The sequence below is a fragment of the Styela clava genome, chromosome 9, assembly GCF_964204865.1.
Source record: "Styela clava chromosome 9, kaStyClav1.hap1.2, whole genome shotgun sequence".
NCBI classification, from domain to species: Eukaryota; Metazoa; Chordata; class Ascidiacea; order Stolidobranchia; family Styelidae; genus Styela; species Styela clava.
Window position 1 is genome coordinate 21,876,932 of NC_135258.1, and position 23,626 is coordinate 21,900,557.

The following is a 23,626-nucleotide window of genomic DNA, read 5'->3' on the forward strand; positions in this document are numbered from 1 at the left end:
CTGATTCGAAATCAAGCATGTTTGTTTCGGCCATCTGCGGCTATTTAATTTACAACAGCTTCTACATTTATTTGCTTAATACTCGTTTCCGTGAATATCAATCAATTGAAAACAAAAGTATAAAGTATTTTTACAAAGTTGGTTCATGCGTATAAATGTACTTGGATGTTATCTTTTCAGTTCGTCTATTCTAGGGGTTTTCAACCTTTTTTCCCGTCAAGTACCCCCCGAGTCACGAAACAATGAACGCGAATCCCCGGTAATCAGACCCTGAACAAAGTTGTCATATACTGATATATTGACTAGCAATTTGTTGCAACACCAATTTATTGACCATATGTAACTAAATTGAATCGTCTTTTTGATATTATTGCCCTTTTCGACTGCCTAACTAATGGATTCTTAAAATTTCTCCCAAGTTTCAATAAGCATAACTCTCTAATGCTCTCAGCACGCTGTCTTTAGAAATTTTACAGTTTGTACGCAAAGCTTTGAATTTAACATTGTTGCATCACAATCACAACAACGCAAGATCAGGTAAAATCTACGTTTCAATTGGCGTCTAGTTTCATTGGGCACGCATTTTCCCATGGTATCAATAAAGGATATTAAGAAACAGCAACATACAAAAACTCGACTGTCATCCGAGTACCCCTAGAAATCTTCTTGTGAACCCCTGGGGGTTGGCGAAACCCAGGTTGAGAACCCCTGGTCTATTCAATAGATTTTTTTATACTCCAGATCGTAACATAAATATCCAAAGTGAAACGCGAGAGATTTAAGTGTACCAATTTCGGAAAACGGTGTCATGAATGCAACGAAATTCATTTCGATCGCGAAATTCCCGATCAAATTGATTCGCCCGGACGTCCGCTAATACATAATCTGTCATTTCTGTACAATTTAATTGTTTTATAAGCTACGAACCAATTTAACTTTACTTATGAAGAGTTGAAATAAATGTCATAGATTAGTGATCTCTATTTTGGGCTAGCTAGACCATACACCCGATGCATGACAAACTTTTGATGGATGATAAATGGGTTAAAAAAAAATTTCACTTTAAAAAGAATGTGCGTCATCGATACAATCAATACATACATCAACGAGAAACCTGCTATTTGTCTTAGTTCAGAGCCGAGGCAATTGTAATTTTCGATTTTATGAAAGTCTTGTCTAGGCTTGCACGTAATTGACAAAAATCAATTCCGTAATTACGGCCAAATCGATTACGTAATGACCCCGTAATTGCGATATTTTTTTCACACATTTAAACCTATCATAACAACCAATTTAATCCACTTTTATTCCGAATGGGATATCGAAGTTTGGTTTTCATATTCCCGGCAGTACTACACGCCGGCGACAGATGTTAAAGACAAATATCAAGGAGTGAATTCAAAATAATTTTATTCTGATTTTTATCTTTTGTATTAGCTTTGATTTTTTTTTATCCACTTTATCACCAAATTTTATGCGATCAATTTTATCATTACCAACACTGGTAATATATTTAAGAAACGATAGTTCACTTTTTTAAAATCGTATTAACGTATTAATTCGACCTTCGTATTGAATAAAAATTCCGGGTTGCTAATTTATTAATCAACTACAAGCGTATTCTCTCGTTTGATTATACTTTCGCTTGCCTCGCGACGAAGACTTGTTATTTCCCTGTTTTTTACAATATCCGACTTTACTACTTAGTTAGCATTTTATAATAATTATTGATGCCGACTTATTGACGATATTCCGAATTCCATGCTTCATTTTACTTTAAATAATTTCGCGGCCTAAAAGTTATAACATTATTTGCGATAAATTTAGATCAAATATTAATTATTTGCGCATTATTTAAAATACCGTACTTATATGACATGCCTTCTCCGAAAATACAAAGTTATATCGCAAAACAATGCATTTTGTGACATTTATTTTGCACTCATGAAAATATTAATTTATTTTTCTAACTCAAGTCGACAATCCTATTTGCCAAGATTGACACAAGTTTGGTCGAGTGCTGGTGGTATTCGAGTCGACGATAATTTATATTGCTGTTTGATAAGCGCGACATTGATTATCACGGCATTTACAAATAGACCATGTTTTATTAGTTGATCTCTTACATTCTTTAGTCATTTCACCCGAAGAAGTTGAAACCAGGTGTGTTGACGTCCATCGGTCTCAACACAATTTTATTCCTTATCTACGGTTAATATGTACATTGGCCATCCTAGATAGGTTGATAATAGTAAATGACGCATTATGCCTTCCCATTCTGCCTAACAAGAGAGAGAAAAACGGCTGCGAATACCGGAACTTCTTTTACTTAAACTTTAATTTTATACAATGGACGGAATTGACTGCTCTGAAGAGAGCTCGTTTCAATCGCGAAAGCGCTCGACCAATAATTACGACTTTACGTAATTCGTAACTTCGCTTCCGTAACTCGAAATAATTCCGTAAATCCGTAAATTACGTGCAAGCCTAGTCTTGTCTAAAGACACGGATCGTATGCACCGAAAGCATTTGTAATGCTGCGGCTAATCTTCTCAATTCATAAAAACCAAAGTCGTAACTTCGGCAGGCACGAGTGGGCCGGATAAAACACTTCGCTGGGCAGGATCCGACCATCGGGCCGTAATTTGTCCACTCCTTTATTAACACAATAAAATCCTGACCGAATTTGAATAGATAATTAAATTGAGTTTAGATTTCCCGGTATTATAACGTTGATTCATAATATTCAACATTATGTATTTTGTTTATTGACGAAGAAATTCCTAATTCTACTAAATTTTATTGCTTATCTGGTTAGATTATAACATAATAATTCATACAAAATAAGTTCAAAATTATATGGACCGTAACATTATGAAAAATTTTAAAAATAATTGCCAAATTTGACGCTTATTAGAGCATTTTCTAAAAGCAGTTATTTTGCTTCACTGGTTAGTTTGTAACATAATAATTCATACGTACAGAATGTGTTCAAAATTATACGGAGCCTAACATCATAAATTTTTTAGAAAATAATTACCAAATTCGAGCATTTTTTAGAAGCGGTAATTTTGCAATGGTAAAAGACAATAATAATCGAAACCACGGTCGGAGAAATACCCACCGTTTTTTTCGCTTTTTGGCTTAGACAGTCCGAACATGGAACGTCAAGGTTGAACAATGTTCATTTGTTATAAACAAAATTTTAGTCTAGAAATAAGTCCCCTATTATGACGGTAGTCTACCGGGAACGTGCATATGATTACACATTAGCTCCTGTTTTCTGGAGCTGATATAACTTTGAGTGAAGGGTTCTTATCTGCGTTGATAGAACTTGCGCAAAGGTCCTTCGAAGTTCAGATTAATTCCACCAACAACATAATTTATCGCTCCAACTGCACCATATTGCTATATTTCTCTATAAAATATACTTAACGTTGTGAATTTAATGCAATAATAATGTTGTAAGAAGTAACCACGCAAAAAGAAACCGCACATGCATTGATGTTGTGCGACTCGATGAACATCCTATCTTTGATTTAACAATTGTTCGCTCAGTCGTAAGATTCGTGCACAATTTCTCAGGCTCAATATACGGACTACTAACTTCTGGAGGTTCAAAGGTGAAACTCTGTAAAATACATAACCGTTCAAAAATGTTGGCAATACAAGATTTATGGTGCCCCCCCGAAGTATGCTAACCAAGATGGCAGACATCGGAACGTAACATGGGTAAAAGGTTAGGGTTAGGCGATAATTTTTTTCCAATTTTCCTTATTTTAGTCCTATTATCAGTTCGAAGACTAGCCAAGAGCCTCCCGTAGTATTTATACCTAATATTATGGCCTAACTCTAACCTAGTACACATATTACATTCCGATGTCCGCCATCTTGGTTTGCATACTTCGGGAGCCGCAGATTTATTCTGATACGGATTCAGGATGTTTATAAACATTACTTGACGTGGACACACTTAACAAAACACTTCCCTGTTATTGATCCGATCATAAATATATGGACACGAAAGCCAAAGCGAAGTAGTATGCGGGTATGCAATCTGTCACAGTAGGCTTCCGGTACCAAAGTCTTCACGACTTTGCTTGACCACCAGAGTGTAACGGTTCCATTACATTTGAACCCACGTACATTTGAACCCATGACAATTGCACCTGTATGCTATTGCACCTATGGAATTTTTTTTGTTTCACGGATAGTTAAACCCATACTAACCCTAACCCATGGGTTTTAGCACCTGCATATAGATTGAACCCGTGGATATACGCATGGGTTCAAATGTACATGGGTTCAAATGTACGGTCACCGAGTGTAACTGTATAGCATGAACGCGGGACCGCCACAACGTGCGCATTTATTATTGCGTCATCGCACGTAAAAACGAATCCCATAGAGCCCGCAGAAATTTTTAAAATAAATAAAATTAATAGCATTCTATCGAAAAATACAATCTTTAACCACTGAAAATTTCAAAGCAATTAATCCGGTAGTTAATTAAAAAGGCAATTTTTGTCATGAAAAAAGAAAAAGAATACTAACAAGTTGAACAACAACAACAACATAATAACAAAACAATCCATATATATGTACATTTGGTGTCTAATAACATGCCTGTTCCGTAAGCTGTATTTACGTAACGTTTCCAAACTAAACGTACCTCAGAACGATAGTGCTGACCAGCACAAATTTGTGAATGTGTCATTTTTACTTCTCTTCTCCAGAATTCCCCAATTGTTTGATCGTTCCAAGTCATTAACTGCAAATCGGTACATGTGTTTGATATACAAGTATATATCGTATATATCACAATATTGCCAAGTAATATACTGCTGAGCTGATTCAAATTTGCGATTTTATATTTCTCAGTGTATATCAAAGCCAAGCAGAACATCCTTTTAATAAGGTACACACTCGTTGTTGTGAGTTATGATAACATGCCTAAGATTTGTCCATAATTACTAAACGACATTATTCACTTTACCTTGTTTATAACATGCATTCCAGTCATTCCTGTGTATTTTTCTGGCTCTGTCACTTGAACATCATATAAGCCATTTATTCCTGCAATACTATTGATAATGTATTTAGTATGGATTATGTGCCTAAATTTCTAAGTTTATTCACAGGAGTTTACCTGAAGAAGGTTTTGCTAAATCGTTGTTGCCGATTGATTCTCATTCGATAGTTGGGATAATAATAGGTTTTCAATGTACTACGGGTGTCAAATAAAAAATTTCAGCAGTTGGTAATGAGATGAACAACAACAAAATATTTCTCTGGTTATATACTAATTTCAGTGAGATCATAATCAGAGAGCGGATATCATTAACACCGAATTATTGACCAGGAGGTTTTTAACAAAATTTGCGATGAAAGGACAATTTAACGCATTACAAAAACATACATTCATAGTATATTTTAGAGCACATTAGCTAAGAATGTTAAGAAATTATTGGCCACGAACCCACGATAAACTGTGTAATAAAATAATTTCCAATGCGTTGGGGGTAAGTCAGTTGTAGAAAAATGTTCGGGATCACAATTGCAGATCTGAATATCCTTTTGCGATTACTTCAAACTTTCAATTACTGCAAACTTCCAAGTTTATATATTTGAACATAATATCTTACTTGTTTACCTGAACTTTGAAATGTTGAAGAAAGAATATATTTCTTTTGCCACAGGATTTGATGTACATTGAGAAAGGTCTATCTTTGGATAATAAAATGCAAACGCGGCACACATTTCCTGTTGACTTCCAAGTCCACCCTAAATAAAAATTGCCGAGCATGTAAGCAACGCCGGTAAATACGTATATACATATAGATATATATATATGCATCCCATAAAAATAATCACGTGCGACAAAATTACCGTTAAACCTCACCGCCTTTGTTGTTGAGTGATTTGCGTAACTGTTGCTTACTTCTGTCACCATCAAGTCCATGCATATGTAACAAATAAATTGTTGAGTGTTCACAAAACCGACATTTGAAATCGATGAGACCACTTCATATTTAGTTAATTTTCTTACAACAACTCATACAACTATCAATTTCAACACTGTTAAACACCACCGGTAACTTACCAAAACAATATTCTTATTTCCTGTTGTGTTATAACTACATTCTACCGTAACATGATCTGTCGGAAATATTTCAGGCATGCTTTTATGGAACCTCATTTCTTGGTAATTGTAATCGTACGCCTTATCTTGAGAGATTATAGACTGCTCGGTACCATTTCTAAAAATATTTATTCACATATGTTTTGTTTGACAATGACTACAAACTGTACATTTCTATACTGTGAAGTCAATTCAATAAACCACACGGGTTCAATTAACAAAATACTTTATAAAATCTATTTATTCGGAATAACTTTGATATTGCTGATAGTACAACTAAATAAGATATTAGGAAGTTATTATATTTTCGCTGTATAATATTTTCACATATTGATATTTGGTCTTCGTTTTACAATAAAAATTGCCTTACAACAATTTATGCGTTCAAAACATAGTTAAAATAAATTTTTATCCTATTGAGATAAATTTTTTAATTATTTCAGCACCCGTGAAGTAGTAGTTAGCTTAGTCGTTATAAAATGATTATTAATATAAACCATATTGCCTAATATTTGCATACCTGTAATGACGAACAGTAACGGATCTTCCTGTGATGTGTGTGTGAAGAAGCGTCGAAAAAATTTTGATAGAAGGAGTCTTTGAAAATTCCATAGCCTTGAAAATATGACAATTGCTACATATGTATACGTGCATTTTTGTGAAATTTTATAATTACTTTACGTAAATAGTAAAGCAAAAATCAATTCATATTTTAACGTTCATTTCGGTGGCAGGAAACCATTTTGAGACAATTCTCAAAACAATTTACGAGACGTGGAACTATTTTTAGGTGGTGAATTCCATAAGCATAATTAAACTAATTTCCATTGCTCGACAATGGATGAGTCATTCGAAAGCTTAGTAAACCCAAACTGACTTCAGACATACATTTGAAAATATTATTTAGGGTTCGAAATCCAATCGTTCGATATGTATAGGCATGCCTTCTATAGTAAAATTAGATATCTTTCTAGGTATGAGCTGAACGATCGCTATTCTGAGAAGCCATGAGGTAAAATTAGATTTGTTACGCAAGGATGAAGATGAATTTCGTGTTGCTTGTTCGACTAACTGTTCATAAATTTGTCTTTTTTTATATTTAAGACTTACCCCCTTCCAGCACCGAGACTGGCAATGACCAACTGTTTTGAATTGCTGCGCATTTGGAGGAATAAAATGTTCAAATCCATCAATTGTATTCCCCAATACAATCAAACCTGCGTCGTATTTTCTCAACTCTGCTGTGTAGGTGAGTTCCACCCCTGAGCTGTCGATGATATCTGAGATAAAGTGCAAATTCTTGTTAACGCGTTTTTTCGCATTGATATTCACACCGATTATTTTAAATACCGCTGATAAATTATCCACAATTATAACAACCATAACCGTGACGCACCTATTTCACATTCTACAGATCAAAACAAAATTTTCGAGCTACGTAACAAATTATGATTACCATTTTTTAGCATATGATTATCATAATGTATTTGAAGTTGAAAGTATCTTGAATTCTTTTTTCCCCCAAAAGAATGTCCTACTTCAGGTGGAAAATGAAAGTCTGTTCCACCTATCGCAAATGCACTCACTAAAGTTCCGCATGTACTATAATGAGCCGGCATGTCTGGAGAATAGCACATTGTTCCATTTTCGTTGAGATCTTTCCTATTCTGTCAAAAAGTATTCAATTTGGTAGAAAATTAGGAAGAAGTTCGCTACTATTTCTTCGAGAAAATATCGTCTTTATGAATTTACCTTCAAGTCGTTTCCACACTGGTACAAGATCATGTGATGCACTAACATTTCATTTCCTTTTGTTATGATTGGTCGTGCCTGAAAATCAAATTGAAGGTTCCATCCATGACTATCAATCAGTGAAACAACAATAAACTCAGGTCATCGTTTAAGCGATCCGTGAAATTAAAGGTGTCGCATCGTACGATTTTATCAGTGATAACTAAATCAAGTCCGTACAATTTTACAATGATTGTTTCCACTTATTTTACCTTGTTGGCGGTTTTTTAATCCTGTTTGCGGTCGATGAATGTAATTGTCTATTACGATAGCGATCGGCAAGCTTAGTTTAGTGGTTTTGACAACCCCATTCCAAGCAGTTACACAAGGCTGTCCGATCGTTACATATATATATATATATAAATATGAATTACCTAATGTCTATAGATCAATAATTTGCGCAAAATATGTTGGAGCCGCTTTCTAGTAGTACTAGTAATTTTTTTGTTGTCTCTGGAAAATATTCTCCAGATACAAGCATGCAAGATACAAAGGCAGCGTACATTCTGCATTTAAAAAAACGGATATACCTTTATAATGTGGTGTTTTTGGGTTATCACGGGAATTTCAATCAAATGACAATGGTAATAAGTGTCGACCGCTGGAATCTTTAATTTATTGTTTGTCAGTAATATAGTTTTTGTCCCAGGTTCGTGTTCTACAATATTATTCCGGCTCGGTGATATATCGCCAACAAGAATTAGACTCAACGATCCTAAAAATAAAAAGCAATCTGTTGAACAACAATCATTTGATAGTACTTAAGTAGGGGCTCATTAGTACATCGTGATTCAACTTTTTCCAAACATGAACTTGCTTAGCAGCACGCACCGTCAGGACGTTTCTTTAGCTTTCCATACCTGGCGTTTAAATATTTTTCTCAACAAAAAAATAAAACTGAAAGACCAGTATCATTTTTCCTCTGCGTAATTTGAACTCAGCATAACTATGAACTCGTCCGTGTTGTAAATAATGAAATGCAAGCTACACGTTACCCATTGTAGTTTTCCGGTGTATGTCAGGTGGAGATAGATCTTCGTCGATTGGGTCTGTTTCTCCAAATGCCCAAATAACGCGTTGAGTGTCAGCCTGAGATAATTTTAGAAATGTTGCAAAAATAAGTCATATTCAGTATACATTCAGAATTCAGTGTTGCAAAATTTGATATAGTTATAAACAGTATATATAATCTGTCCGACATTTTTTTGCCTTATTTGTTGTAACTCAATCTTTATATCTGACGTTCAAAATGAGCTTGGTTGTTCTCGAATTTCTGATAATAGCAAAATAATATCTAAAAAACTTGCTACGTTTTGAATTGTTTTTATTAACAAAAATATTTCCCATGTTTTTGAAATAGGATTTTCGATTATTGCTGAATTTGCTCTTTTTTTAACCGATTTAGAAAAGTGTTTTTTTATTTCTATAAAAGTATGGTAATCAATATATTTCTTCTTGCTTACTGTTATGCTTCTATCATGTTGCTGATCGCAAGATTCCAGCGATCGTTTGAATCTAATCATCGTCCATCCATCACATTCCTTGCCCATGATCAATTTTACATCTTGCTGTGAATCTCTGGGTGGGAAACCATTTTCAATGCCATAACGATCCTGAAAAAAATTATAAAGTTAAAAATAGAACAAATAGTGCGGATGTGAATTCAACGTTATGTGACAGACTATAAAATTGGCAAATTAAAATTTCGCTGTGCGAGTTCAAATTGACTTTTCATGTCTTTATATTTAAATTCAACTTGAAAAAAATATCAGTGAATTACGTAAATTGTATGTTTGTGGTATTTTATAATTGATGTTGAATTTTTGATTATTTTGGATTAAATAAGAACGTTGTCTTAATTGAACTGAAAATAACTATGTACGAAAAATTATTTTCATTTTATTGCTAAAAGTTCTGTAGTAATTTAATATTAATACTATAATTGTTTATTGTTTGAATGACTTTTTAATGCTTTTTTTTCTATATGAAAACCCAGAAAATTTGATATATATATGGAACGTGGTGATATTAATCTATTAAAAAAGACACTTTTAAAGCAAGCTAAACACTTTTTGTACACATCTGAACGTTTAGTTTAAGTTGGTTATTGGAATCAATTTTGGAAGTGTTTTTATCGTTTTCCTCTGGACCATTTAATTCATATTCATGCCATTAATTCATCGATTCCACAAATTCAGTTGAATATTTTTCAACTTCTCTATACTATCAACGTCTTATTACGGGTCACAATATAAAAAATATTACTGTTATATAAGTGGTTCCATTCTTAATCCAGCCCACAATTATATCGGCTCCATTCATCCCGCCATGCGGCGAAAACCCGATACCAATCCAGCCTGTAGTTTTCCCATGTACCTGTACAAGAAAACTTGTTATATTTATTATTTTAGATATTTACTCAGATTAATATTAACTCATTATTCATTTTCTTGAGCTAACGCTTTAATTAAAAGCACACACCTCCATTGTAATCGTGTCTTTATTTGCTTTCCAGTAAAGTTTCAAGTATCCATTCGCCAATGATGCTCTCTGAGAAAAATCCTCAGTAGAAAAGGTTGCCTGGTGACCATTTACTGACATCACACATAAACTTAAAAATACAATCAGCTTCATATTTTTTTCTGTTATACGTAGAAAATCGAGTCTTGCGTACGACAATGTTTCGATTTTGTTAGAAAATTTATGAATTTCTCCTTTTATAGACCTTTCATATTATCGCGCGCTTGCCTAAATTCTGCCTCGAGCTAAAACATAATATTTATCTCATTGAACGATATAAACATGGCCTGAGCCGTCCCCCGTATCAAGCTTGATTTTTCATCTATTATAATTCGAAACTTTTTATATTTAGGTCATAAATATATAATTTCAGAAATACAATAAATAAATTTTATATAAATAAAATATATTCAAATATCTGCAATTACATTTTTGTCTTTCTAATATTGACAATGAACGTTGCCACCAGTTTCCATTCGGTCGTACTCAGAGCGGTGGATATAAAACTTTGTTGCGTGGTACGGATTGTTTCTTTTTCAGGAAATTTAAGTTTCTAATTTATTTGCGAATATGGAAAAAAACTTCTCAATACTCGATATATATACTGCCTGCCAAACGTACAGCGCATAACAACATGTTCTAAATCATGTATTATGTAAACTTTACATTGTAAACCTACTGTTTTATATAAATGTTACTCACAGACGTACTCGCGCTTGTTTTTTTTTTATAGAAAGTCCTTTAACTTTACGCCTAGTCTCGCATGCTCTCATTTTTCATTTTATATCCTACTGTTCGTGATGGTGAATACTGTATTAGTTTGTTTGCTTTCATCGAAATACTGAACTTTGTCAATTTTTCTAGTGATTTCAAATTTATATATTTTAATTTATATTTATATGATGCCAAGCTTCCGAATGGAACGCGGTTACTTTACTGTACTTAATTTAACCCATCACACCTGTATTTATTTTAAACATTACATTTTCTATACATTCGCTTATTCAAAGAGAACTTCTCTGCTTTGTCCACACTGTCGGAAAAGTTCAGTATATAGAAATGTCCACTATGCCGAATTTTCATCAATGTCAACTGTGTTGCCAATGTCAACTCTGCAGGCATGATCGAAATGGATAGAGTTGATAACGTGCCATACATTACATATACAGCTGAGAATACTCATATACAGCCAACCATAAAGACATATACTGCTAAAGTCATATGTATATACAGCCAACTCAATATACAAATACAGCCATTTGGGTGATCTGCAAATCAGTGGCGTATATACGTAAAGTTGCGCCCATGGCAAAGTTTGAAAATACGACCCAATGATCTCTGACTGTTAGATTTTAACGACTGTTGTTGAAGTGAAATACGTTCCAAAAAAGGCCCATTGTTACGTCACTTTTGCATCTTGCTGATTGGCCAATGTTACGAAATAAACAAGAAAGTCGATCGATGCTCGGGGAAACATCCACTGTTTGTGAACCCCTGGCCTAGTCAAACATTGCACGAGCCATGGCTGCCATACCCTAGCTACGCCACTGGAGTAAATACTGCCAATTCATTTCATAAACATGCAATGTATGTATATGCATGCTGTATATGTGGTTGCCTCTACAAATTATATTTACATCACGAAACCTAAAGCAGATGGACAGATATATCGAAAGTCGCAATATTCATAATAATGATTATTATAATAAATCACAATACTCCGCAACAGCAGATCGCTCATATAAAAACTCCGAAACGGCTAGTGGTCGAAATTACGAAAAATAAATGTAAAGTAGACGTAATAAAGTACAATAAAATAGTCATTCAGGGTTAAGCCTCCACAGAACACGTTGTCTGTGCGCATTGAGACATAAAACTGCCGATGTATGTAGCTCTTGAATACGTACAATAAGTTGCTATCTATGATGTCATAATGTCTCACAACAGCTGATAGTTGATAAAATGAGGAATGCACTGGGGATAACAACGACGTTGAAAATCTCTCTTCAGTTCACTATTCTTTGGCTATTGGCAGTAAACTGTCGCCAAACTAATCAAAGTAAAGTTTGATGGAACTATCATCATACACGTTACAGTTTGTTTAATTTTGAAACGCGTCGCAACAGTATGAATTAATAAAGGTCGCCTGAAGTCAAAAGTTCAAGTGCAGAGCCTTTCCCCCAACTTGGAGTACCAAAGTCGTGATGTGATGCAAGTATATTTGCCCAATAATAATGGGATGGTCGTTTAATCTAGTGCTGATTAATGCCACGCGTTCGTAATCCGCTACCGTGACGCAGGTTTAATATCCTTGGTTGTGTTATTGAGTATATGAAATATCGATATTCAGAATTGCTGAATGAGACGGCATTACGGACTTATACAACAAAAAGAATTGTACTGCATTGAGTTGATCATGCAATCGCAAATTTTTTTTTTCGATTTTTTAGCACTTTTTTCAGGTTTCTCAAATAATTCTTTATATTTGTATTAAGCCTAAGCCATATGTTAAGCCTATAAGAGTGTAAATAATTCGCCCCCCGCTGTTGGCCAAATATATTCCGACAAATACTAATTGGTTTATGTCGCTGCCTGTGCCAGTACTTCTCTTTCCAATCACATTGAAACGCTCGATCATATTTATACAGAAAGCCTGCTTTTCGAAGGTTTGCTTGACATTTTGTCTTGACAAACTAACAAATGAATATTTTGTTCGAAAATACCTAAACTTCACACCGTGTATGGGATAGCCTGCTCGTTATTACTAAAAACAATGAAATCAGTATACCGAAAGGTGGGCTAAACATTGTGGGGGGAAAATATGACATTAAAACAAATAGTTGCACTCAAAACGACCTGTCTTAATAACATATACGATGACATCAATTGAACTACGGATATTCCATCTTTCGATTTCAAGGCATTGATTAATTTTCAATGGAAAATTTTCACTGAAAATGATTACTTTTTAGAGAATAATGAGAGCCACAGGTAGGGTTGCCATATTTTTTTGACTTCAAAGCGGGACGATTCAAGAGGCACGACCCCTTTAGCTGTGATACTGTAACTTTACAGTTTTCGATTTTACTACATAGGCCTACATTTAAAGCCATCCCGGCTGTCTTGAGCATATTGTCATCGAGAGTTCATGCGCATATTCTCTGTCTAAATATCGGGTTCAGTTCGAAAAATAAAGGAATAGACGCTAACGATACAAATGATCCAAATTTCAATTTTTTTCATGTACAGCAAAAAGAATAAAGAATAATGAAATAGTCTGCCTTTTTAATCATTGAGAATTTACTTATTCGGCCAAGCATGCTTTTCTGTAGATAACACCTCCAAAAAGACGTTGTTCAATGTTACATTAACGATACAAATGATCCAAATTTCAATTTTTTTCATGTACAGCAAAAAGAATAAAGAATAATGAAATAGTCTGCCTTTTTAATCATTGAGAATTTACTTATTCGGCCAAGCATGCTTTTCTGTAGATAACACCTCCAAAAAGACGTTGTTCAATGTTACATTCACGTGAACGTCCGAACAGGACCAATTAGAATTGCTTTTACATGTGATACGTTCGCTAACAATGTTAGCGGGAAACATCGAAACAAACAAAATACCGCATCCATCTTCAGTATGTAGACTAGCGTTGTGCTACACAGCAACAACAGTAACGAGAACATGTTCGTGTATTATGCTGGATGGCTGAACGCAGTGGTGGGATTCAGTTCTATAGAACCGTCTCACGGAATTTTATGAGATCAGCGAACCGGTTAGCATTACTGGTTACTGTCAATGACTTTTGTAACAGAACCGACTGAAAAATATTACTTTTGTGATTGAACCGGTTAACAAAAAAATTGAATCCCACCACTGGCTGAACGCCAAAGCGGTACTTTTGACTGACTTATCGGAACGGCGGGACAAGACACTAAAAAGCGGGACTGTCCCGCCTAAAGCGGGAGGTATGGTAAGCCTAGCCACAGGGAGGGATGTAAGACCAGAGGTTGATAATCACTGCTATAGACTGATACTGGTATATGCAAGGAGAAAATAGTCTTGAAAAGAATGAGGTCTCCAGGTTAGTGTTTCCTATCATGTATTACATTATCCATCCATGAACCCGTGGCATTTTCCTTTTTCATATCTTTAAAGTATCTGAATTGAAATGTACAAAGGGTTTCAAGCAGAAAAAACTGAAATTTGAAAATATCATTTGATTCTCAGATAAGATCTAACTTTTTTAGCATTCCAATTCTCACCATCAACCATGCAATCCAGTGCCTTTGCAAGTTGAAAATATACCTTGAATTATTTAATTAAGAGTGAAAAGAATATACTAGGTGAATACAACCTAATACAATTAACGAATACAACTCGAAAATGGTGCTTACTGCAGCAGATCCTTGACGTCATCACTGATTACGTCATAACCGCTAATGCAAATTTTCGACATAGCAGCGCGACCAGTGCATCAAACGTTTCAGAAAGATGAGGCAATTTCAATACGGCCACACTTAGCTTGATTAGTGACGTCGATGCTGATTACATCACTGTCACAAACATTAATACTTGAAATGAACTGGCAAGCTGTTTGCTAACCTCACAGAAAGACGAGTCGGGTTGGGTGCGGTAACTTTTGATAATATTTATGACGTCATAACAGATTGCATCACAATGCTGATTTTCGAGAATTTTGTTGTTGAACAAGTTGTTGAGTGAGTGAGAAGAAAACATCCGGAGCAAAAAATGTAGCTTTGGAAATCCAAAAGCTGAAATGATGCCGTGAAAACGCTGACGGCTCAAGTCACTCCTTTCTGGATTAAAGCATTTTCCCATAGTTAGAAATAGAGATTCAACATGACTTAGCACCATATTAAGTTCGTCAACGACTGGTAGCGATAACCTTGATTTCAAACAAAGCACTGAATTGATTATTATTACACGAAAATACTTTATCATATGAAACCATTTAAAAGAATCATCACCAAACCTCTGAAACAGTTCAATCGAACACCAGTGATTTTATTGAACCCAATTTGAAAGCGAGATATTTACTCGCGTTGTCGTGGACACACTGGTCTATGATAAGGATAAATATTTTTTGAGGAATATTTCATGCAGGAAAATATGCTGCTTCATGTGACAAGCGCACAAAACAGTACATAGCAATGAGTTTCAAACCATGCAGTGTTCTTAAGTCAATGTATGTGCAATGCGTACCTGTGGCTGTGTCCTGCCAAGAATTCTCATTTTCATCTTAGTAAGAGTGTTTCCAAATTTATTGGGTGGTAGATGTGTAACTATTGCCGATAAAACTAGTTAATTATAAATATTTGTTATTTATGTACTTCACAATCTGTACGCCACGTTTTGGATATTCAAATACAATTACATAACTACATTCTAGTTAGGTATTAAAGTGTGGAGTCACACTTTAGAGCAGGGGTGGCCAACCTTCCACATACCATGCGCCACGTTTTAAACATAATGTTTCAGATGCGCCGTAAATCTTTTGTATTCCCACGCCTAATGTTGAAATTATATAAATTTATAATACACACACATATATACACACGTATATGTAGTTTTTACAATTTACAACTTCACATGAATAGAAATTAGACAAGGAAGTATAATAAATAAAACTGATCAATTTTATTAAGTACCGCCTTTATGAGACTTTTGCTGCTGTTTTACTTTCGCTGTTTGGCCTAGCGTCGCGTGATTTTACTCCAGGCTTCTTCGAGATTTGTACTTGCGTCACAGCAAACGATTTAACGCTTCGCTTTTGTTGACAACGATCATTTGAAGTTTGGATGAAAAAGGTGGTATTTAGGGGTCATTTTCAGCATGTTGTGGGTTGATTTATAATAAATTTTTTAGGCTTGGGCAATTCAACTGATTGTTCAATGGTTATTGGGAGATATTTGGGAAGTCTGGGCAATGGAAAATCCATGTTTCAAGCTGATAAATGACGATTTTCTATTTTTCCAGAAGTTCTGAACTTTTTACTTCAGTAGGGAAAAAATAGTAGATTTTACTAATTTTTGCTGAAAGTCTAGAATGAATGTCATAAAGTCCGTCCAAAAGCTAACGTCGATAATCGCCTGTTGTATCTAATTCCAACAAGCCGTAAGTGGGCAACGTGGAGTAAGGAAAATAGATTTTAGGTACAATCAAAAGTCACCATGTAAATCGCAAAAAAACGGCTTGGCGTGGAGAAGCCAAGTGCAATTAACAATTTTGGCATGAAAAGGGTTAAAGATGCAATGCGCCACCTCTAATCATGCAATGCGCCACGTTTGGCGCATGCGCCATAGGTTGGTCACCCCTGCTTTAGAGCTATGTAGTGTGTATGGGAGAGGGTGTGGGGAACTCTCTGTTTCTTCTTTGTGCCCACATACTTTATGTTATAACTTATATTTTCTCATCCAAACATTATTGATAAAGCGCAGTATGCATATCGGATTTGCGTTTCAGACGAATCGTAATACCAAAATTTTAGGAACTCATCTCCTGTATATACTAGAAGAGGGATTCGAAATATAGGATGAGACAAAGTCCTTACATAAGTAGTGACGGGCTTAATATTCAAATACAGCGATGGATGCAATAAAGTGCACATTTATAATGAATAAAAGGTATATTTTTGCTACATAGATTACATTAACCTTGTGTGGTAGCTCCACGATTTTTTTATACCTGGATAAACTATGTTGATTGGGAATATAAAATAGGATACTTGTTCAGTATAAAGTAAAAAAAAAAGGTCTTGAAATAACAGAGCGACGTCAAAATTAGGGTCGGTTCAGACATTGATTATGTATTGTCCCGATGTATTTTTCAAGATACTCGTTTACCCGTATATTTCCTCCCATTGGTGGGTCATCATCCTTGAAAATCGATTTGGGCTACATAACAATGTACTCTTGATTTCCTAATTATTACGTATGCAATAATTGCCTTTGAGGAAATAGCATGCACGCTGGCTTGTTCTGGTTTATTTGAAAACAAACTCTGTTTTGCCGGTACTGTTCTTCGTTTTACCTTGTTATAGCGAGGTGAATTGACTATGATAAGTTACTTATCTGTTATGTGATATCATAGGTTTCGTGTGCGTTTTTGCAATACAAATGACATAACTAAGACATTAGCCGCAGAAGCATTATGGAAATAGAGTACTGCAAAACAATATACAGAACGTTTTACATCCTAATAGATTATGAATCGTTTGATTTCAATCTAACAAGTTTAGATTAATTACAATATATATGTTTTATCTCTTTTTTTTTTCATTGTATAACTATAGTTAATCAATAGTTGTTATAAGTTTATCACTGGAAGAATCATACAGTTGAAAAACTCCAACGGCATGTGCATTATTATTTACTTGTGCTAATTCCTAACTGTTTAAATTTGGGCGGCCTTTATTTTGAACTGTTTAATTTAAGTGTACTCAGTATTATTACCATATTGGATTTTGTACTGCCAGAAAGGTATGTTTGTGGCACTTCCTTGTCGAGTATGAGCTTTTCTTTGGGTTCGGCAGCCTACTAAGTTTGCATATTCATTTAGATTCCAATTTTAAATATTCTATGATCAAAGCACTTTGATTAGTTTAGTTTATCCAAACATTTTATTATTTAATTCAGAACCCTAAGGCCTAAGACAACTAGCATAGATTGGGACTTTATGCAGCTTTACGTTCCTTACGCTGAACACGCTTACCCCCTCAAGCTCGTAACGTTATTGGACACGTTAGTGGACATAACGACCGTTTCAATATTATGTTATTGTTCTTGTTGTGTTTCTTCTTCTTCGTCACGATAAAATCGCTTTTCTCTTCGAATACTGGACCAATTGCTTTGAAATTTTCAATGGTTAAACATTGACTTTTTTGCCAGGGGTTAATTACTTTTATTTATTCCTAAATTTTCTATGAGATGTAATATTTCATCCAAAATTGCGCTGTATTAATTTTTAATTTTGGGAACAGGAATCTTATAATCCGCCAAGCCTGACGGCTTATTCCAAAAATCCTCGCTACTCGAAACTCGGAGGTTTTTTCAGGTTACCGGTACCGGAAATGCTAAAGATAAGGTGAACTACTGCAGTACTGCTTCGCTTAGTGTCAGTATATTTGTATACTGTGGTACCTGCTGTTACGTGTCCATATATTTGAGCATAGCTCTCTTGTTCACGTTAGGTTAGACTGCATTGGTTCTTAAACTTTTTGAGCCGCCCCCCCCCCCCCCCCCCCCTTTTCATAGCGTCATAGCTCAGATTGCTTAGGCATAAAACGCATCGGGGTACAATTTCGCCTTTCACTGTCTTATGTATAAAGCCATACACAAATGCTGGTCATCATACATCCTCTTTTTTCCGATCAGTTTGCAATACCTGGTGAAGTCAACTTAAGTTTTACGTAAAATTAAACACGCAATAAACGTATGCTCCTTGCGTTTTAAGGTATTTTCTGCATATACGTTTACGACACGTGAAATTTCAATCTTTTACTTCACTATTGAGCAGTGCAAAAATAATTACTGTGTGTTAAAAATACACAACAATTACAGACTTCTTGGCTTGCCTAACGTCTCTAAAATTTACTACCAATAACTTTGGACAACCACCAGGTCAAAAATACTGTTTACACAATAGAGAAGTGCAAATGAATTTATGTAGATTTGTAGCATAAAAAACCCGTTCAATTGTTAATAGCAATTATGCATGTGGACTTTTCCCGGCCCTTGAGCGCTGAAAAATAAAGTCCCTAATGACGTTTGCGATTGCATTTTGTTTAAAACTCTGATTGTGTTTGCCCGCGTGAGGTGTTATTTGTCAAAAATGTGTCAAAAATTTCTTGATGGAAAAAACGGCATTATAAAGTACCAAAACTAAAAACACCAACGGGTTTACTTATGGGATGGAACGCGACAGTTTAAAAACACTTTCTTAGATATCGCAAATCTCGTATATTCCTTGTTCCCGCGGCACACCGGTAGTGTGGATGAAGCAACCATTTCAAATATTTATATCGATCATGAATTGAATGTTTTATTCAACAGGAAAACCAATACATATCCGTTGAAAAGTCGGCTATTTTAACGAGTGGTGTAATCTCAACAACTGACCCAGGAGCCGTACCGCGTGGGTTATTTGGCAATGAATATGTATTTCTGATTTATTGATATCCTTTATATGTATTTTCATTGTACTAAATTAAATATATATACTTTCGGAGATTACATACCAGATCTTTCTAACGACAATAACGAATGTGCATGAGCGCAATATATATCAAAACTAAATATTGTCAGTTGGTCTCACATCCTTATGTCCAGGGATTGACGTGGTATTTCAGATCTGTAATGAGTTTATTTTGTCATGAGTCGCCGCAACCGCGAGCTTCCTTCAACACAAATGAAGTAAAATAGAAAGACATTTCGAATTCTTGTAGTTGTCATAGAATGAATATTGCGGGACAAAAAAGGGGTATTATACCGTGAAAAAGCAGGCATTTTTAACGAACCGAAGACCGTTTCAGGAGACGTTGCATGGAAATTGGGACCCATTTTGCTTCGCCAACGCTAATCTTCGCTGGGAGTACCGGGATTGGTCTTATTTGTCAACATACGTTTATTTCGGCAGACAACACACCTGTTGTTTGTACTGGCTATTGATACATCATCCCAAAAGTTCGAATTCATTCGTTTAATGTTGTTTACCTCTGGATCTGGCGATATTTCCGCTTTTCTCGAAAAAGGTTTGCATGCTCCAGCGAGCTGTTTAAAGAGTTGTTCCAAAATACGATGAAACGTATCTTGCCTCGCAAATTATGGGGCTTTATGGAATTCATAGAGACGTATCCTATGGGTTTTACGCAACCCAAACAAAAAAATTCATGACTGGTCAACGTGTCCACTTGAAATGTCGTCCGCATTTCTGAAGCCGCGTCATTTGGTCGTTCTTGCCAGGGCCGCTAATAAAGGTGTTGTAGATTTTTACAACTTCTGACATGACATTTTAATTCTTTGGCGTTGAGATTGTCATATCTTGAGACCTCTCGCTCAGGAGAATTGAGATGGGCTATCGTCGAAAGTATATCGTATTTTTATCTTGCCCCGCGACGTCGGTGCTGCTACAGAAATCGTCTGACTCTCTATTCTCAAGTTCGTTATTTTTCTTTATATTCATTTTAGGAAATTCTCGCTTGTTCAAAATCGTGGGGCCGCAAATTCTTTTGTGTTCAAACATGTGATCGGCTAATCAAACGGAGGTTTAAAATTTGTCCAATTATATTATACAGTTTTTACCAGCAAACGGTTCGGAAAAACGGCTACCGATTTGCGAGATTAGTATTCTTGACCAAGGACTCTTAAAGATTCGCGTGTTATAGTAAATCCAAACATTGGAGAGAAGTCTAGTCTGCTAGATATTGGTAAGTTTTTCGGGCCAGGGATGACTGCTGGAGGAAACATTCTTTCCGTGAATCCGGAAGTATCATTTGCCAACATGTAATTGGCTAAAAATCTGTCCATATATATGATAGTTTTTACCAGCGCACGGCTCGGAAAGACGCACGACCGAGTTGCCAGCGACACCTAAACTGGATATGGAACGTCTACCGTCCTCTTCTCCAGCGTAAACCTCTGTCTTTTGCAGGTATAGCTGTTTTCACTGTCGCAAGCTAGAAATGTTATAGACCCCATTAAATAGGCTTGTTTTGTATTGTCGGAACGATAATTTGTCCTTTTTTTTTGTCGTAATCATCTATCCGTCGAGTTAAACATTGCAACCCGAATTGTAATGGTGCTAGAAATGTTTCAAAATTGAATAAAAAATTGACCGCGTTTTGCAAATTTTGTCCGTTTTGTCTATTGTAGTATTGTCTTCTTCAAAGCAATGTAATAATGACCAACTGGCGAGAAATCTGTCTTTAAACACAATTTCTGCAAACCCCATTGTATAGGTATATCATCTTTGCACCCTTCGTTTTCAAGCATTGTTCATACCGGTCTTCATATAGAAGCATTTCCATGTTGCCCACGATGCAAAGAAAGATTTCATCCATGGTCACATTATTCTTCGCGATTGACTTTGCAGTTTTCAAATTGCTGTTTTGTTTCAATACGTATAATGAAGGTGCTCATAAGTATACCTGGCCAAGGACTCCAAAAGATTCGCGTCCCATAAGAAATTAAATCTATAGATATATATTGATACGTTTCTCGGGCCAGGAATGACTGTTGGAGAAAATATTCTTTCAGTGAATCCGGAGGTATCATTTGTCCAATCCACTGGCTGAAAGTCCCATGCTGGGTCAATGTCCTTAACGGCGTGTTTGCATAGGCCCTCGTTGGCATATTGTTGGTTGGTTCATCAGACCGCATTTTCCCAGACGTTAACGTAAAAACATCATCTTCAATCAGATCGCCATCAAATTCGCCGCTTTCAGGATAATTTGAATCGTTCAGATCTTCTTCTTCCGATAGCCGTTAAGTGAAACTTGGATTGTATCTGGTACAAATGGCCACTTCAACCCCTTGGATGGGTGTGTTCTCCAAATCCCCATGAACGACAGTCTACTTGACTGGATACATTCAAATGTATTATGACTAGAAAAACTTGATCAAGGATTGTAAAATCGGGTCGAAACGCAGTAACACTCGCAAACAGTTGGTGAGGTACGAAAAAGTCGGTAATCAGTTTTAGTGTCACTCGAGTATAAACAAATGTAGTACCAATAGATTTCTAAACAGTAAGAAAACAATTGTTTTACCTAAAGGAACACGAATCAATTACAAATGCAAGTCCATGTTGGGCGAGCCAGAAATAACTGAGAACTGCTGACACGGCAATTACCCTAATGCGATAAAGTACACGACAGCAAGTGAGAACACGTTGTTATAACCCAAAGTCAAAAGGTGAATAGTCCCTCGCAACACCTATCGGACATAAACCCAAGAGTACGTGAGCCAATAATATTTTTTGTAAATCAACGACCATTACATGACTCCTTTAAAACAACCGCCAGTTAAATGTCACAATATTCAAAGCACATGATGTTTGAAATCACTATAGTGATCAATGCTCTCTGTCGGGGAGCCTTATATTCCACACACAACTTTTACATATTTTGAGAAATACAATTCTGCAAAACTATATAGTTTCCCAGAACAGTAATGTCATATTGTCTCATGATATATTGAAAGAACACTGGGAGATATACAAAACTTCAAAGATCACACCTTTACTGCCGGAAAATGGTGAAAGTTGAAAGGCCATTTTATCTACATAAAATTCATTTCTAACAAAATTAGCAGCATTGCTCCCGAATATAATTTCCCATGATTGCCAGACCATTATGAGTCATAAATTAGAACAGCCGAGAGCTGATATTCTAGTAAATCAACATTTTTAATGTCATTGTCTCACCAACGAAATCTTGAAAACATTTTCATAGGGCTTGCTAACATAAAACTAGTGAAACATAGCCTTTATATCAGTCATGAGAGCAATTTTCTCTTTTCTGAATCTGCACAAAATTCCCAACATATCATTTATAAGATCAGGACCCTGGGCACGGTTTTCGGCTAAGGGTTTATCATTGGGAAGAAAAACAGGTTCATTGCGCAATGGAAGTGGGATTCCAAAATGCTATCTTTCGATCTGGTAATATAATTCGCGAGTATCTGAATTTGTGATCATCAACAGAAAGTGTTACATATTCACCGATAGGTTCTCAAACATCGATCGTACCTGTTGAAGATTTAATACGTCCTCCGATATAGAAGCTAAAATAAAAGTCGAGTATTTGTTTGCTATTGCCAATGGTTTATTAGAAACAATGGACATAGAACCATTCGACCTCTCAAGCTCATCTTAACACACATTTCCGATCACACCCCAGCCAAGTAAGGACTGCTGAACATAAGGATCATTATCACTTTTCATCTAATATTCCTGGGCCTGGTAGCTTTGGGAACATTATTACAAAATTTAGGGATCTGGGAACAGAAAAATGATATTTCACTTCGTGAAAATACCGTGGGTGCTCAAACAGTTTTCCAACGATTATAACTCTAATTTCAATATTCTGAAATTTCTTGCGAGGAATAATATGTCGTCCACTCATGGTGGACAAACTCAAACACAAACGTT

At 35.6% G+C, this 23,626-nt stretch overlaps 2 protein-coding genes across 2 annotated transcripts in view; both read right to left on the minus strand.

Moving 5' to 3' along the window:
* LOC120340187 (pre-mRNA-splicing factor SPF27-like) overlaps window positions 1-23,626 on the minus strand; it is a 237,111-nt gene that overhangs the window by 48,583 nt on the left and 164,902 nt on the right. The gene's annotated exons all lie outside the window — the stretch shown is intronic.
* On the minus strand, window positions 3,383-10,663 carry LOC120340177 (DBH-like monooxygenase protein 1). The gene is made up of 14 exons (XM_039408468.2): window positions 10,415-10,663; window positions 10,199-10,309; window positions 9,397-9,546; window positions 8,929-9,022; window positions 8,464-8,648; window positions 7,895-7,972; window positions 7,599-7,809; window positions 7,253-7,422; window positions 6,663-6,757; window positions 6,104-6,260; window positions 5,654-5,784; window positions 4,997-5,084; window positions 4,673-4,771; window positions 3,383-3,631 (listed from the first exon to the last, which is right to left on the minus strand). Exons 1-14 carry the CDS (start codon window positions 10,565-10,567, stop codon window positions 3,446-3,448), a joined length of 1,908 nt encoding a protein of 635 aa, XP_039264402.2. The 5' UTR covers window positions 10,568-10,663; the 3' UTR covers window positions 3,383-3,445.

What these genes read in the sequence shown, in the direction of transcription:
- LOC120340177 (XM_039408468.2), bottom strand. Translation starts at nt 10,567, where the DNA reads ATGAAGCTGATTGTATTTTTAAGTTTATGTGTGATGTCAGTAAATGGT. An exon ending in AGTGTGGAAACGACTTGAAG is followed by an intron (nt 7,810 to 7,894) that starts GTAAATTCATAA and finishes ACTTTTTGACAG; the next exon opens with AATAGGAAAGATCTCAACGA. An exon ending in AGTCTCGGTGCTGGAAGGGG is followed by an intron (nt 6,758 to 7,252) that starts GTAAGTCTTAAA and finishes CATATTTTCAAG; the next exon opens with GCTATGGAATTTTCAAAGAC.